Source organism: Pteropus medius, unplaced genomic scaffold, assembly GCF_902729225.1.
Source record: "Pteropus medius unplaced genomic scaffold, Ma_sr-lr_union100, whole genome shotgun sequence".
NCBI classification, from domain to species: domain Eukaryota; kingdom Metazoa; phylum Chordata; class Mammalia; order Chiroptera; family Pteropodidae; genus Pteropus; species Pteropus medius.
The window spans coordinates 21,169,230-21,188,103 of record NW_024351730.1 but is presented as its reverse complement, the minus strand read 5'-3'; the positions used below and the strand labels follow the sequence as shown (position 1 = coordinate 21,188,103).

The 18,874-nt window shown below is 35.5% G+C and overlaps 1 protein-coding gene across 9 annotated transcripts in view; it reads right to left on the bottom strand.

Annotated features, from left to right (window-relative positions):
* Positions 1-18,874, bottom strand: part of SLC4A4 (solute carrier family 4 member 4) — a 357,503-nt gene that overhangs the window by 119,260 nt on the left and 219,369 nt on the right. For all 9 annotated transcript variants that reach the window (XM_039845398.1, XM_039845397.1, XM_039845399.1 and 6 more), the window contains one exon: positions 11,638-11,714. In XM_039845398.1, coding sequence (XP_039701332.1) covers positions 11,638-11,714 — 77 coding nt within the window. The remainder of the gene's footprint in view (positions 1-11,637; positions 11,715-18,874) is intronic.

Below are 18,874 nucleotides of genomic sequence, written 5' to 3'. Positions count from 1 at the left end.
TAGGTTGGCACACTTTTTCTTTGAAAGGTCAAATTAGGCTTTGCAGCCACATACAGTCTCTGTCATATTCTCTCTCTTTTTTTTCTTTTAAACAACCCTTTAAAACCGTAACCATTCTTAGCTTGCCAACCATACCAAAACAGACTACTGGCAGGTTATGATTCTTGAGCCATAGTTTACCAAACATCATCTCTTCATTTTGAAACAAATGGTCTATTGGTGAATATTTGAAAAACAATAAGTAATGCAGTCAAAGAAACTATAAGAAGAAATAAAGTTCTTTCATCTTTGACCAAAGGGTTTTTCGGAAACAAGTCATTCTAATACATTCCTAGATTTCAATTTGACTTGTTCTTTTTTATTTTTAATAATAAACTTTAATCTTTATCATAATTCAGTCCTTAGAATCTGAACTATAAGAAAAAAATAAAGTAAAAAGGGTTAACATAATGTATAGAATTAGTAAATTCTATAATAAATCTCGCTCAATGATAAATTTTCTCCTGTTTGATCTGCCTTAACCCTAAGTTCATACTATCTCACATCACACAAAATAAGTAGCTCATGTCTAAGAATGGAAAGACGGGTAGTCATGATTTTAAATGTACCATGCTTGGGAAAACTTAGCCATACCACACATGTCATCTTGCAGTGAACATCTTTCTGTGTTCACAGCTGGCTTTTCCAATATGTCCTTGTGACACATTACACTTTGTTTTAAATAAAGGAAAAAAATGTTTGAGTTTTCCTTGAACTACATCAACCTGCCAGTTAATTATGTTCATTGAGCTTTCATTATGAGAAAAAATGTGAACACAGATTTTAAGAAATAAAAGAGCAAACTATATTTGAAATGTTAGTATTTACATGATTCTCTAAGGTGAAAAAAAATAAATGTATGAGGTGGGCAAGAATATCCATTTCAAGCAACTTATTAACCTAATAAAACACTCTGTCAGTGATCATAAGAAATACTAATTTTTTAAGTTGCCTGAATGAAAAGATAAGACAATAACAATGCTTTGAGAAATCATCATTCTCTGAGAAACTCTCATAGTCATAGTCATTTTCTCAGCCTTTAAAAAAAGTTCTGATGTACAGCTGAAACATCAAATTTCGTTAACCAATGTCACCATAAAAATACATACATACATACATACATACATACATACATACGTACGTACGTACGTACATACATACATACATACATACATACAAACTCATAGGCACAGACAACAGTTTAGAGGTTACCAGAGGCAAAGGGGAGTCGGGGAAGGTACGTAAGAGTAGAAGGGGTCAAATATATGGTGACAAAAGGAGATTTAACTTTGGGTGGTGAACACACAATGGAACATACAAATGACGTATTATCGAATTGTATGCTTGAAACCTATATAATATTATTAACCAGTGTCACTGGTTAATTGAAAAAATTTTTAATTAAAAAAATAAAATCTAAAAAAAAATGTTCTGAAAGGGTAAGTACAAGCTAATTCTCCCCCAGTTAGTCATCATCATCATTACCCTCAGCAACTAACTTAAGAGCCTCTTGCCTCTTCTTCCTTCCCAGACCCTCTGCCTCTCCACCCCATCCCATAAAGAATACGAGACACACAAAAAACAATAAAAAACAAATGAGTCCCTGTGATGTGACAAATAGTGAGTCCTGGATGATATTAGAAATTTGAGATAGGAGTAATCAACACGAGCCAGAGTGTTCAAGGATGCAAGTAAGAAAAAAGCATTTTACATAGGTCTTGAAGGTAAGGTAGGACTTGGAAAAGCAGAGAGAAAAAGAGATGCTTGGGTCCAAAAAGATGTGCATGCAGTAACAATATTCATGGAAGGAAAATCAGACACACTTCATTATAGTACGAAGTTAAGAGTAAGAAACCTCAAAGAGCCAAATTAGTAATGTAAATGTGAAAAGTGAAGAATGAAATTCAAAACAGAATTGACTTCTATCCTACCCAATTTTACTGCAAAAAATTAGAATTAGTTATATTCTAATTTATTTCTCACATTTGTACCTAACTCTTTCTCCAAGGAAGAATGTTTTATTTGGCTAAAATTCTTATCTTCTGTTATTTATGTTCTCTAAAATGGAAAGATACTTCTAAAGTCCCTTGTTTCTTTCTGACTGATAGTTTCATCCACACTCTTGTCTTTCTCTGAACTGCTGCACTTTACTGTTAAGGAGCACACAGTTTATTTGGTCTCTCCAGATAGCTATAAACTCAAAATCTGAGGTCATGTATTATCTTTTTTTAAATTATATCAGCCTCTTGTCACTGACCTCAACCAAAACCATTCAGCTTATGGGCACACAACACATGGTTGGTTCGTTGTGTCTTTTAATTACTGTGACAGCAGAAACAGCTAGTCTCCATAAAAACCTTTAGAAGTTTTTAAATTGATAGTTTATTATTAATAATTCTGATGATTAGCCTATTCAATAAGATGTGTGCTGCAAAGACAAACCTAAGGCTGGTAACTATCAGTTGGACACCTGGGACTTAGGACAAAAAAAAAAAAGACAACAATGCAAATAGGCAGAATTCACTGTACTCATTAAAAGCACAGGCTCCAGTGTCATAATGAAGCTCTACCACTTAGATGCTATTTAACTTTGAGGAAATTGCTTATCCTTTTCATGTCTCAGGTTCACAGATATATAAAATGGGTTGATAGTACCAACCAAAGCATTAGTGTGAATAAGTATCCAATCTGTTAGTTGTTGTTAATCTTTACAAAGGAATAGACTCAGTACTATCAGATAGAGCCACTGAATGATCAACAGTGTAGCTAAATTTGAAGTTCAAAGCTATTAAAATACCTCCCTATAAAATGACTCAGTTACTTTCTGGTCTCTTATATGTATATGCAGAGAACACTGATTAGGCAGTAATGTCAGTTTGGTATGATTAATCACTGCCTTTCAGATTATAGAAAAATTACCAATACCCTTTTAACATGGCAGCAGAGAAAAAGGAAACATGGTTGATTTAAGTTCAGTTCCGTTTTAGGGAATGAAACCCGACCATTGGCCGTAACACAGAGAGAAATCAGGAAGCTCTGCCGGCGATTGATAAGGTCATGAGATTCTGCTCAGCAAATAAATCAACCAGCCACTGGATCAATCAGACAAGTGAGCTGGAAACAGTGGGAAGCCCTTCTCATTCTGAAGAAGAGCAAGAGAAACTTTTTCCAATGGCATGGCCTCTTAGCAAATCTCCCTGCAGAGAGTCCATATTGAAAGAGAAATAGGGAAGCAGGAAAAAATCTGCAAATACTCCCCATCGTGTAAAGAACAATTCATTGATCTTTTTAACAGTTATCCCAGGTGACAACAGTCCTTCAAAGCTCCTAATAAAGCATTCCACATAAGGTATAAACTTTTAAATTAACTAACTTTGCAGCCTAGATGTAAGTTCACTCAAAATTCTCTTGAGGATGAAGGAGAGGGGAGGAAGGAGATGCAAAGCCAAGCTGCGAATGTGTTAAATCACTATTCAAAGAGAACACTTGTCCAACTCTTCTTACAATTTTCCTTTTTCATTCCAAATGCTGACCACCAAGAAGGGCCCTTGAGATGAAGCCATTTTCAGTTGCCAAGGGCATTCTCGCAAAGCCTGAAGGGTTTCTTTCAGAGCTGGGAACAGCAGCACGTGAGCAGAAGCAATAAGAAACATACAGGCGGCCAAGTCTACTGCCACGCCACTTTCCACCTTGTCTCAGAATACAGGCAGGTTAACCAGCTCAGCAATCCAATTAGACCAAGAGAACAAACCCAGTTTTAGCCTCAAAATTTTAAACTTCTGAAAAAAGCCCCCAAAATGAGCGGGAGGCAGATGTTAGTGACAGATTCTTTTCACTTTGAGTCGCTAAGTTTTAGTGGAGTGAATCATAAAGGTGAAACTCAAATCTGACTGGCAAACAGTATCCTAGCAGTGGAGGAGGATTTAGAAAAGTGTTTAAAAGATCTAGGACACAAACTGGTATAATCTTTTGAGAAGGTAATCAGCAATACACAGTAACCCAGCAATTCCGCTGATAAAAATTTCTTCTCTAGATGTACTCATGAAAACATGCAAAAAAAAAAAATCACAATAAGAATATTTTTAAAAGATTTCTTTGTAATTGCAAAGAAATGAAAGTAACTAAATATCTATTACTAGAAGGTCACTGAAATAAAATGAGTCATATGAACTGTAAAACCTTTAAGAAAAATAGGATGAATGTCAATAGTATTCTGTTTGGTTTTTTAAAAAACTAATTGCAAAATGGTCTCGTTTTTATTTTATATAAATAAATATATAAGTACATATGCACAAAGAACTCATACAACTCAACAATAAAAAAAACACAATCCAATTTAAAAATGGGCAGAAGACCTGAATAGACACTTCTCTCAAGAAGGCATACAAATGGCCAAAAGACATATGAAAAGATGCTCAATCTCACTAGTTGTTAGGGAAATGCAAATCAAAACTACAATGAGATACCATCTCACACCTGTTAGAATGGCTATGATCAACAGGAAGAGTAATAACAAGTATTAGAGAGGTTGTAGGAAAAAAGGAACCCTCATACACTGCTGGCTGGACTGCGAATTGGTGTAACCACTATGGAAAACAGTATGGAGGTTCCTCAAAAAAAACTCTTCTGGGTGTTTACCAAAAGAACCTGAAAACATTTATCTGCAAAGTTATATACACCCGAATGTTCACAGCAGCATTATTCACGGTAGCCAGGATGTGGAAGCAACCAAAGTGTCCTACGATAGATGATTGGATAAAAGAGATGTGGTACCTATATACAATAGAATATTACTCAGCCATAAGAAAAGATGAAATACTGCTATTTGCAACAACATGGATGGATCCTGAGATAATCTTGCTAAGCGAAATAAGTCAGACGGAAAAGTTGAAAACCATATGATTTCACTCATATGTGGGATATAAAACTGAAAGCAACAAACAAACATCACAAACAGATAGAGACTCATGGACACAAACTGCGGATTTGTGGTTACCAGAGGGAAAGGAGGAAGAAGGCAGGAAGATAGGAGTAAAAAGGGTCAAATATTTGGTGACAGTACGAAATCTCACTTTGGGATTTGTGAACACACAATGCAATATATATATATATATGATATACTGCTGAATTGTACACTTGAAACTTATTTGATTTTATTAATGTCACCCCAATAATTTTAATTTAAAAAGTACTTTTTATGTACAGAAAATTCCAGAAGACTCTACATCAAACTGCTAACAGTGGTTATTTTGAGGGTAAGAATTTGTGAATTTTCACTTTTATTTTATTCATTTTTGCTTTGAATTTTTATAGCAATTTTGTATACTTTTAAGTAACAAAAAAAAACTAAAGTTTTAAAAATATTATAGATAATAACATGTTACTCTAGCAGGTAAAGAATAATTCCATGTGTATATTTACAACTATTATAAAGGTTTTTTTAGCTATGCCCCTAGAGTGTTCATCATAAGGTATTGCTGCTTTCTGGTTTTATAACAATTTGCCACATCCAAGGGGGAAAAAGTGGGGATTTTTTTCATTTTTGTGTTTTTGTTTTTTTTTGAAGTCTTGGTCAGAAGTAGGTAACATATGACATGAGAGTAGATATCCATCAAAGATAATTGTTGATGACATCCTACTACTCTCTGTATAGTCTCAGTATATTTGTGGTACAGGAATACAGCAAAATGCTACCTATGAAAGAGGGAAAAAACAGTGCATCAAACATAAAACATTCCAGTCAACTATTTAAAACAGGTAAAACCTGCCATGTCTTTTGTTAAATGTTGAATACGGGAATGTCCTACAGTGCTTCTGGAGTTCGACTCTTTCATTGGTATAGGTAAGAGTGTCATGAGGACCCCTCCACTCGGCTGCTCTGTCCTCCTATACACGCTGATGCTCCTTTCCAAATAATGAAGACAAAGATGTTTGTCATTGTTTCTCAGAGAGGCCTCCAGCAAAGGCTTCATGAATCGTGTGTTTTGCCCAGGTGACACAACTGACATTAGCCAATTGTACTATCAAGAGAACTAGAGGTACAGATACAATCATTCAAAAGCTCACTCTCACTAATCTCATCGGCCTATGTATACTTCCAGTGCATTAAGATATTTTAATTTTTATTAATATTAATTAATAATTTAATCTAATAGCATGTGGAAAATTTTTTAGCTGAGAAACTCTTTTTCTTTCTTACAATACTTCTAGGAGACTGGAGAACTTCCTTATCTGATAGGAATAAGGTCTTGATGCCAATAGCAAATTGGCTACTGGGTCTCTGGAGCTCTCAGTTTAATCCTCTGAGGTTCTTATCCAGTGCTTAACTACAGGAATAACACCAGATGATCCAGAACACCGGCAAATTCCTCCATCCTACCATACAACATCCCCAGGGATCTTTTTACAATGGGAATCAGAACTCTTCAGGTAAAACTTCTAAAACAGTGTCTCACTGCACTTAAAATAAAATTAAAAGGTCCCCCTGAGGACTTCCTGCCCTCGCCAACCTCTGCACACCAGCTACTCTTCTCCAGCCACTCCGGACATTTCCCCCCTCTTCTTCCTGTTTCGTGAATACGCCACACTGATTTCTTGCCTCAAGGCTTTACTCTTGCTTTTCTTTCAGCCTGGAAACTTCTTCCTCCAGATTTTTCCTCTGGCAAACCCTCCTACTTGAAACAGCTTTTCTGTACTTCTCCATATCATCCTGCTGTATTTTCAGGATAGCACTTATCATTGTGTGAAATTATCCTACTTGTTTGTTTACTTGTTTTTGATGTTTATTGTCTATCTGTCCTCAAAAAGCAAGGAAGTTCCATGTGTCAGAACATTTATCTGTCTCATTTACCTCTGGAACCCTACCAGCAGGAACCCTTTCTAGCAAAGAATATACTTTCTGAATTAATGAATGAGTTTAAATCACAGCAGCACATAGTTATGGGGTGATTTAAAGTTTAAATTGATTGCAGCTTCACAGTTACTTAAACCATAGTTCTAAATTTTACAAAAGACGCTTCTTTTTCTTACTTGAAAACACAAGATAGCACTTAGTTTACTTCAGACAGGTTTTATCTGCTTCATCTTTGAGCTGACACAAAACCTGTTTTTAAATGAATGCTAGTCTTCTGATCCAGATAAATAGTGTTCATGGAAAAATAGCATTATGAAAATGGGAAAATTCAACTGTCCCAATATAAATTGGGATACGGGATCAAGAACATGGGTTCTTAAAGTCAATATGAAGGTCAGTGCTTCTCAAACACTACTAATAACTACTGACTGTTAATTCTTGAAGAATATGGAAGGGAGTATAAGGTGAGAGAAGAAAGCTACATAAAGTTAAATTTTTTGTAGAAAGGAAAAAGATGATGACAAACATCAGTTGTTGTTGTTTTTGATTATCTAAGCAGCATGCTAATCGCCTTTGAAAGGGACTCCAAATCAGTGTGCAATGGCCACACCGGTTCCAGTCAAGGACAACCGGCAAAGGGAAGCTGTAGCCACTGAACCACAGGTAAGCACAAGGCAGTTACCAAAACTGTAGTGACTTAATGACATCTAATAAGTGTAACCACCTCCTCACAACACGCCTTCGCTCTCAGGTTTTCACAGATGTGATTCCATTTGGAGTCCTCCCACCACAGCAGTGTTTCACTTGTCCCAGAGAACACGCTGAAGACAAGTATTAGAACCTCGGAAAAGATGAGCCTTTCTCACCCACTGCACCTTCTCTGAGGAGTGGAGCGAGACCACCCAGTGCTCAGTGTAAATTAGAGGGTTTTCTGGCTGAGCCACAAAAAAAGAAAAGGAGCTGCTATTGTACTTTACTGTCACTGTGATTTTGAAACGGTTATTGACGCTAAGGGGAGCTTTATGTGAGCCTTCGAATGGAAATCTTCAAAACTATGAAAAAGTCATCTCAGCTGAATTTAGCTGTCTTGCTCCTATATTACATATGCACAAGAAAAGGATTAGAGGTCATTCAATCACAAAATGTTTTTTCTAGATTTCATTTCAAGGCAGTCATGGCTTAGCAACTTCAAACTTCTACATGGTTTAATGGTTTCATCCTCTTACTCTGACAAAGTATTTAAATTCAAGTCTGTTTCTCCAAAAGGCCAAAACGAAAATAGAAATCAAGACAGCCAAGTATATTTAAAGATAACAGGCAATAGATAGGGCTAAAAATTATTACAAAACAATTTAGAAATTAACCTTAAGCCAAATTCCACCAGAAGACCCACGGTTAGGTTCTTAGAAAAGCCAGCTAAATAATGAGTATCCTGGAAGTGATAACCACATAAGAAATTATAAGATTATGTGAGTCATAAGTGTCTCCCTAAGAATCGGCAAGGTATTTCTACATCTACTACATCCACTATAGTCTTTTAACTGCAAATTCACTTAGGTAGGTTATGTAATTGTGAGATGCTATTGGATTATATTGATAAAACTGGGGGAGAAAGTCAAGCCCTTTTAAATTCAATGTACTATTTAGCACAGTACCTCTACCAGAGAGTTAAAACTAAGAGGTAACATGATGAGAAAAATTTTCGTATCCTCGCAGCTAATTTCCTACTCACATGAAAATGAGAACTAAGCCCACTGTATTTGATAAGCATCCACTGCACTTGTGAATTTTTTTAAGAACAGAAAAGGAATAAAAGGAGAGAGAAAAACAAATCAATGTAAGGAAATTGGGGAAGATAACTGGATAATGAACAAAAAAATCCTCCATAGCAACAAAATAGAAGAGATTATTTATGTAGATTTATAAGTAGATGAGCTCCAGATGTAATTTTTTAAATCTACTTCTCCCCAGGTGTTTTTCTGCTTAATAAATATAACATCCAAGTTGGAATATTGTTGAAGCATTGAATCACCTAAATTTTGGCTATGCTCTTTTTCTGCTGTTAACTATTCTGAGCTATTTCTCAATAAGGCAGCCGCTACTGAAATCATCAGTACATTGGCTTGGCAGAGCCAGAAAGAAAAAGTACAGTCTACAGATTTGTTTCTTCTGTTTTCCCAAAACAGAATCTCATAAAAAATATGCCTTCAAATTTTGTCACTATGTAGCTGTCAGAAAGAGAAATCCTGCTCCTATTCATAACTCTGAACACTAAACCCATTTCTTCTGCTCCTGAGAAGTTATATAGCTCTTGAAAGTTGTGAGGCACCATCACAACTGTTCAAATTGTATTCAGGCAGAATAATCAGTCAATCAGAAACTTCACTTCCAGTCGAATGGAAGTTTTTGGGGCCAACTTGGAAAAGCATATAGAACAAGTTTGACTTTACTGCCAAGATCATTTCCAGGACATTGGCTAATTAATTATAAAAGCTTTTTCAAAACAAATTTGAGCCTGGCAACCTTTTTTTCCTACACAAACAGAGAAAAAAGCAGGTTAAAAAAAATAAAGCCTGGGTTTACTGTTTTTTTTTGCCATAGCTTCATCTTCTTTGCAAGCCCATTTTCTTCTTATCACCCTAAAATGATCCAGGAGCTTCTGTATTTGAAGTTACTAAAATAGTAGGTATAGAAACTGGAACTATTAATTTAAACTCCTACTCTACCTTTGGTTGTAGAAGAAATCATAGGTCAGTTACAAAGCCTCTCTTCAAACTCTTTGGTGAGAATCAAAGAATAGAGCTTCTTCCTCTTTGGAGAGATGAAGAGCTCATTTGATTAACCATGGCTATTACATTAGATAAATGAGGATGGATAGTCGCTCTTATAATGATATACTCATCAACTTCATTTTCTGGCTTTGAAAACAAAAAGAACAAAACTGAATTAAATCTTCCTGGTTTCATCTTATTATGAACCTTAATGAATATGAGATGTTAGTGATAGGTATCAAAGATTATGGTTTCAAGGACTATGATCACACAAGTTTTACAGCAAATTCAATACCCCAAAATCATAATGTTCCAGCCTATTTCTTCTAACACCTGAATCAAAATCTTATGTAATAAACATCCTAAGCAATCGGATTTCTTCCTCATATGCCCGGATATGAAGAGACCCAAGAAGGTAGGAAATTTCTCTCAGTCAGCATTTACCAGCTGGCAAATTCATGGCAAAGGGAGAACTGTGCTTAATAAAAGAAGCCTGCCTCAAAAAAGGCTGTCAAGCAGATATTCCCAACTCTGCCTTATCCAGAATCAGGACCCCTGGCAAACTTCATTACCAGTATGCTGCTTGATAAACATTGGCTGGAACCAAGATGTGTAAATTAGTTCTGAGGAAAATTGTCAATAAGTCCTAGTGAACTGAGTTTTCCATTTTCTGCTACAGGTATGTACCTGTCAATGTATCCCATATTTAAATGATTTTTTCCCTGATGATTTCAAGAGGCAGGCAAATGGAGGGAAGGAGAGCCACTCGTACTAGCATTTGAAGGGGTAGCAGCTGTAGGGGTCAAGAATTCAATGTAAAGACAGGGAAATTAGGCCTGACTAAAGCAGACTCCCTCTTGTAGCAAATAAATTCAGATGAGAAGAATAACACCAGATTTCAGAGAATCTTAAAAGTCAGATAAGGAATTCTGAACTTAACTTGACAGGAAGCCACCCTAAGCTTTTGATTCAGGGGAGAAATATGAGGGCAATAATATGAAAAGTATACTAAGTTGGGAGAAAATGGAGAAGGGATTAGTTCCAAAGGCTTTTCTAGCAATCCATTTTGAGATGATAAAGGTCCTATTAGGGTGCTGCTGGTGAAAAGAAGGAAAAATCCAAAAGCTATTTCACAAGAAAAAAACATACTTTCACCTTTCCTGTGCTCTTTATAATTCACCAAGACCTATAAACCTGATCACGACTACAAGTGCTGCCAGTTAAAGCTAAAGAGGAACATCATCACAAGGAAGCCTTCATTACCCTAGGAATATTTAATTCAGATTTATTTATTCAGGTGGAATTTTCACCCTCTTAGTTCAAATAACTGGTTTTGGTTTTTATTATAAAATGCAAAATTATACCTAATACTTACCTTTTTTTATATTCTCTACCCAGCTCTTCACCCAATTGGGAAAATGGCTCAGTTTCTACCACATTCTTTTTAAAGAAAGATATTCGAGATTCAAAATCTAATTGCTCTTCGTCTCAAATAAGCTACTTACTATATGTTTTAAGGGATAAACAGTTAACAACACTACATTGCCTTTGCCTAAAATATCTCCCGAAAGTTAACAATTGCCAGTATTTCTTAGCCCTTTATAGTTCAGCAATGCACTTTTTCATAAAGTATCCCATTTAATCCTCATGATAACCCTAAGGTAGAAATTACTATTACTATTTTAAAGCTGAGACAACTATAGCTCCAAGATTTAAATTGTCCAAGAGAATACATCTGTAAAGGCTGGAGTCAAGATTTATCTTCTGTAAAGGCTGGAGTCAAGATTTATCTTATTTAACTTCAAATCCCTTCACATACTGCCACCTACCTCTTCCTTCAGAGAAAGTGCAAAACCCCCATCTACACTAATTGGTTCACTTTAAGTTAGAGAACTATCTTTCTAATCTTTTCCCAGCATCTCTTAGATATACATTTGGTCTTACATTTCAAAGAAGCAAGAGTTCTTTGCTTACCTGGTCCTTCTCTGGTTTATCAGAAATGTCATTCAGACTGGAGGAAGTCAGATTCCTATGGGTCATGGCTGGGCTACCTGGTAAAACAAAAGAAAATCCTAATTAAATATTTATTTTCAAAAACCCAAAGACTTCGGTTGTATGCTTCATAAACACTAGTAAATGATGATGAGCATGGTAATGATGCTTTAGCTATGTCCAGGTTGGATGGAGCACAAACATGGTTAAATGAAAAGTATGAAAAATCTCAAATAACATGTTTAAGTCTTACTGCCTGACTCTGTTTCAAGATAAGTTAAATGTTGAAAGAAACGTCAAAAATAGTTAAACATAAAAATAGATTTGCTCCTGGTTTTGTTTGCTCTTTGTCACAGCCCTTTAACACACATCCTAATCTACCTGATATCCTTTCCTTTTCCTGTCCCCTGCAGAGACAAGCTCTTTCCTCACATCAGCAAAGCTGGCCCCAGGATACAGGCCTAGCCGTCCTCTCCCCCAGGTCTCTGTAATCCTTCTGAGGACACCGCTTGCTCTAATCAACCCAAAAAGCCATCTGCGTCCCTGTCTCTAGCTAACACTTTAATTAAGAATATTTATCCTTAGTGGACATCTGATCCAGAATCCCCATTCTTTCCCTCAAAATAGTATTGTCACAGGCTCCCTTATTTCCTGCATTCTCCTTTGCCAGACTAAAATAAGTATATCCCATCTTCTCCCTCAACAAGTCAAATTTCTTATTTAAGTCAAGGGATGGTTTCATCAGGAATATTTCATGGGAATCATGCTCTCTGACAACACAGCTGCTGTAGGTAAAATCCACTGGCAAGCTAGTCAATGACTTCAGACACCGTTAAACAAGAACAGAGAGGAGGGACATCTAGAAGAGTTAAAGACCATTTTCAAGTAGACTGTTACCAACAGAATGCTGAACTTTAATTCTGCAGTTGGACCTCAAATTTCCAGGCTTACTAAGCAAAAGAGTAAGTTTTCAAAGCCAGGGTGCTTGACCCAACTCTTGCGAGGTGCTGAGCAATGCATTCATCCTTAATCCTCAATGATCTGACTCAGGCCGGTCTTCACACCAAGAGGACAAGGGTTGAAAAAGCACAGAAGTTCAAACACAGCTTCATATGTGCTTCCAAATAATTCTTTAGATTACAGACTTTGATTCCTTCAGATTGAAACACCAATACATAATTTTATAAAAGACTAAAACCTACTCCTAATAATTTAACGTCTATCTAACAGTAACTTTTTAAATAATATAATTGCCTTTAACCACTAGATCAGGAAAATCATAATTTTCTTGGGCTGGCAAGACAGGATATTTTCCACTCTGTTGCACTTCATTGAGTAAGCATGGCCCAAATCTCTTAAACCCTTTACCTGGTGGATGTTTTATTCTAGGAAAATTTGAGCACAGAGCATTTTTCAAAGGAAAGTAACATCTGAAAAAATGCTTTATGAGCAAAATTAAAAGAACCTCTTTGAAGGCCACATTTTCTTCTTTGAACCACATACAAGGTTTCTAGTGTCCACTCAACACAAAAGACACCAGGTACAAACATGAATACCCCCAAATAACGCTGGGCTTGAAGCTAACAGGAAATGACAAATAGATACAATTTTACACTTTACACTAAAAAAAAACAAAACTAGTTACTTAAACTAAATGGGTAAAAATTCTACCTGAATAAGTAAAGGAATGTGAACTATATATTACTAAGGCAATGAAGTCTTCACAATCCTCATCATTGGTTAAAAGTAGCTTATGTAAATGATTAGATAAGACTAATTTCTAATTACAAAGCAACTGTATGTAAATGAAAGCACTGAAATAAATTGAAAGTAGTTTTTCATTAAGTAATTTAAATTTCCTGGGCAATATCTTAAACTTACTAATTTGCTTTGGAAACTCTTTATACATATCGCATAGGTGCACTTCAATTCAAGCACTGTCCTAACTGCTGCAAAATCTGAATAGGTAGAAGCCAAATGAATAAGGCTTTTCCTATAATGGTGATCTTGATTTATGTCATAACTTTTCCAAGAAACCTCATATACGGTCTCATCATTTCTCTCATTTCCAAAAGACAGTTATAGCATGACTATCTATATTTATACTGTACGAGGGGCAGAAAGGGGCACAGATCCAAGGGAGAGGCAAGAACCAGAAGAGGAAGAGGAGGTCAATGTTAAGAAATAATCAAATCTATTGTCCTTCCTAACCTTATCTGATTCTCATAAATAAAAGTAATGTTAATAAATGTATTAAAAAGTAACATTAGTAATATTCATTAATGTTTAGCTTTGTAATACACTGGAATAAATCTGACTGAAGTCAACACTTCTGGGTAAACCCTGAGCAAGATGATCAGCATTTTTCAATCTTCTCCTACCTCCCTCTCTAGAAAACTCCCTATCCCTACACCCTAACATCTTGAACCAGAGACAAATGCTTCCTAATGCAGTGGTTCCCAAGGTGTGGTTGGCCCCCAGGCCAACAGCATCAGTATCACATGAGCGCTTGTTAGAAATGCAAACTCCTGGGACTCACCCCAGACCAACTATATTGAAACTCTGGATATGGAATCTGGCAATGTGGATATTAACAAACCTTCTAAGTGATTCTGAAGCATGCTAAAGTTTGAGAATAACTGCTCTAAATAAACCAGCTATCTTAACCAAAGGAGTTCCTAGTCAAAACCTGAGTTGAAAGGTGCATAGATAAGTTGACAAAGCCACAGCAGTAGTTCTGATAACCTTGCTCTCCTCCAAGCCACTGCTTCAAATATCATATCTCAAGCAAATCATTAAATTAGCATCCTTGCAATGTAAGCACACACACAAAAAAATGATCATACTAGGCTTTTACTATAAATTCTCACCTACAATATCCAATAAATAAAAACTTAGTTTCAGAAAATCACTGTTTAATCTGCCTTTTCTGGAAACATATCACGCAATTCAAAAAGACAAGGATAAGAGCCAAAAGAGATTACAAACCAGGTTATATCTGGGAATCAGAAGTTTGTATGTGACACTTTAGCTAATCTAGGAAGCTGTTACACAACGGGTCCCTAACAACATACTGTTGTGGATATTTTACACCTGATATTCGATTAGACACATTGTCAGAATAAATTAGTGCTTTCTACTTATAGTTTTGGCCTATAATGTAAACTCATTATCCTACAATCCTGAGTGAGTGGAGTAATAGAGGAAAATGTCAGCTTGTACCAAAAAGGTGTTTCCCAGGCTCCCCTAAAGTATGCAACTTCCTGTGCAGTTAGCGATTCCTTTACTCAAAGCTATCACTAGTAGGCCCTTTCCATCTAAAATCCAGGGCATAAGACTGTCTTATCACTGCTCTCGGTCCAAAGAAACTGTTTTTTTTTTAAGCTTTGATTTTTAAAAAAGAAGAAAAAGAAGAACCAGCCTCGAGTGCACAATAATAATTAATTCCCATATCACTGTCTTTTTGCCATAAAAAAAAAAAAAGAAAGAAAGAAAAGCCTTTGGAAAATCACATTTTCAAGCAGTTTCACACAATCAAAAACAATTTCATTTTCAAAGTACCGACTTGGCAGGTACATACTGTCTTCTATAAAAATTAATTGCATTCTGCACTGTTTGAAAATCATTGTTATTCTTTAGCACACATGTAGCAATTCACAAGGTCTTTTGCAATTGTATCTATTGGATACAATAAAAAGGGTGAAGAGAATGTACAGCATAGGAAGAGGATATTTAAATGTAAACACATTAGACAAAAATGTAAATACGTATGTAATGTAATGACACATAAACTCTCACACACAAACCTCATACCTTTATAACAAGCCAATAGAGAATCTAGGGACAAGATCACAAGATCACAAGATGGGTTATGACGTAAACCAGGTTTTTTATTCTCAATAATAATTAAATAATATTTTAACATAAAAATAACTATAGTAACTTACATATAATGGACTTTTAAATGAATCTGGTCCTTAATGTCCGACAATTCAGGGCCATGGGTATGATTTGAATTGCTTGGGACCACAAGACTAATAATAAATGTAGTTGCAAAAAAATGCATGCTAATGTCTTCTGTCCCCCACTGACTCAATGATATTCTTTTTAGCCTCTTTGTTGACATAGCACATCTAACTAGAAAATGTCTATACCTAACATTAAGGGTCAACTAGTCTTTTTGAATACTATGTACTTTAACTTCATTACCTGAATCCTCATATAAATACTTTGAGGTTAGTATTATTATTACCACTTTATATATACATAACAAAATGAACTTGAAGGAGGTTAAGTTTGTGGTCACACAGCAAGTGGCAAATTTAAATCTTTATCTCTTAATACCAATCCATTGCCTCTGTTATTTATATGAACACATAAACATCATTTCTAATGAAGAGAAAATTTAATGTATAACTACAAAGAATATACTCTATTTCCATGGCAATTATGTGTAATATAATATTACTAAAAATGTTTAAAGTAGAAATGTTCTTCGTTGCCAATTTTAGCTATGCCAACATCCATGTCAATGAGTGCTCACAGAGACTATTCTTTTCTTTTAAACACCATTCAATTTTGTACATTCCAAAAATGGAAATTACATTTCTTTGTTTTTTTCATTTTTATAAAGAAAAAAATAGGGATGAAAATATTGAACTCAGTTACTCTTTTTGCCACTGAGATTAAACAGTTACCTAAAACCACAGCTCTATGACAAAGAAGAAAGTATGTTAAAAACGATAGCAATGTAATTATACAAGCAATAATGCCACATGCTTCTGAATGTCCTAGTTCATAGTCATAGCCAAGTGTTTTTAAAATTCCACAATAATCACATAGCCAATTCTTCATTATTTCCATATTAGTTTTCCACATTTCAGGTTACTCCAACTGAAATTTCTACCCAATTTCAACAACTAAATCAGAAATACAATGAGACAAAGAGGATAAATCATTTGGGATATACTTGCAATAAGTTTAAGAAAATCTGGAAGGAATGGCTAAAAGATAAGCTTGGATTTTGTCAGACCAGTTTCCCAGTATTCCACAAGAACAGAATATCAAGAGCTATCCCCACCAAAAACAATAATAAATATTTCATTAAAAATTCCAATCCATTCTTATACCCCACCTCCAAATAAAATACAGAAATGTAAATATTTGAAATGTAAATATTAGACTAAGGAAAGTTAAAAATATTGTCAGAAGGAGCTCTTTGAAGGAATTTCATAACTAAGCGAAAATTAGTTTGGATAGTTTTGCTTATTTTAATTCTAATTGTTTTGTTTCATTTAGAGATTTTTGTCATTAATTTATGATTTAATATCATGTAAACTCCAAGAGTCCAGAGCCAGGGCTCTTGGTTTGTCTTGCTCACAGGTATACTCTGAGCTTGGCACTAGTGGTACTTAATAAATATTTGTGAATGAATGAATAATAGCAACTGGGTATCATTTTACCTCTATTCCGAGTTACTACTATAAACACTACTGTTCAAAGTCCATTTCCTATGGAGGGAGATTTTGTGTGCACACTCCAGGAGCCTTCAGACTTGGAAAGCTTTAGAATAAATAAGGAAGAAGTTTGTAGCTGGCCCAGAACTAACAGAACAGAAAGACTCTGCCAAACTGGCTAAAGACCTGTCAGTCAGCCGGGGAATAGAGGTGAGAAGCAATAAAGGGGAGAAAAAGAAACCCCCTGTGTAGGAAGAATCAGGAGGTAAGAATAAGAGGAGAAATAAGAGAGTTTGTCAGGATGTCAGCAAAAGGAAGGGAGAGCCTTGGGTAGAAAATTATCTAGGGGAACTGAAATAATTCAAAGAATGCAATTGGCTTGAAAAGTAAAGCAAATTTAGAGGAATAAGGAAGACACCAAAAGATCCAGGTAACTTTCAAAGTATGTGAGTAAAGTTCTAGCCAGAAGCTGAAGTTATCTCTAGTATAAGGGGCAAAGATAATGGAGAGGACATCCTTCTAGAAAGAGAAGTATGCAGATGACAAACCACAACATAACAAACATCTATGCCAATGTGTCCTCACAGAGACTATTCTTTTAAAGATCATCCTTACCCTTTTGAGACCTGTGCTGTACACACTCCTTTTGGTATCCTATCTAACCTCAACTTCCTTGACTCCGCTCTCCCCTGTTTTTGAGTTTTCTGTCTACTCTCTGGGCCTTTCCCATGACTCAACGTTAGATCTTAGACATCTCAAAGTCACTTACATCTTTTCTCATTCTTTTTAAATTTCAACCAGCAAAAGCAAAATGCTCTAACCATGGAGACTCCCGTTCTAATAATATTGCACTGGGTATTTCATTTTTATTCTACTCTAAGGTAGATAGTTTAATTTTCTTTAAAAAAAAATCACATTCTCTTTCTACACACAGACATACAAAAAGACAGTTAAAGAATCTCTACTAGTTGAGGAAACATTCAGGAAAAAAACAAGGACTGGAAAGGAGAGCCCCGTTAAGTACTTCAAGGAATCTGTGGTCCTTGTGATTGTGTATGGTATTTGTGATCCCATAACAGTTCTTTGTCTGTATCACTCACTCACATGCACACATGCGTGTGCGCGCGCGCGCGCACACACACACACACCCCTATGAATAAAAAGTTATTCTGCCCAAAGAATATAGGTAGAAGTACATAAAATAATTTGTGACTTTATCTCACAAAAAATAGAAAAAGAGTAATACCATCAACGAGCCTATGCTAGCTAATAAAAGGGTACATGAGAAAGACCAAGGGCAGTCTATGACAGCAATAAACAAACAGCTCACTGGCCCTTCTTTCCAAATAGGCGCTGACCCAAAGTGATTTTACTAAATGCCCCTAACCCAAGTTAATCATTTTAAGCACAAGTAGCAATACCTGATTTCATTTGTTGGGCTACTCTCTTGTATCTATATGTAGATACCAGATCCAAGATATAGTAAAATTGTGCTAATTCAGATTTATGGAGAAATTCTCTGACTTGATGAACTGTCTAAATTTAAAATAACTTACAAAGGCTACCAATTCAACTTAGTATATGACTTACCAAAAGAGTTTATCTTTGTCTCTTCCTAGCTACTTTTAAAATGATAGAATAAAAAATTACTAAAAACAAAAAAATATATAAAACCATATCAATTAAAAGAACTGGTAGAAGACCAACAGAGACAAGAGACTTCAAAAACGTTCTGGAAGAAGAGCAGATGGAGTACTAAACTT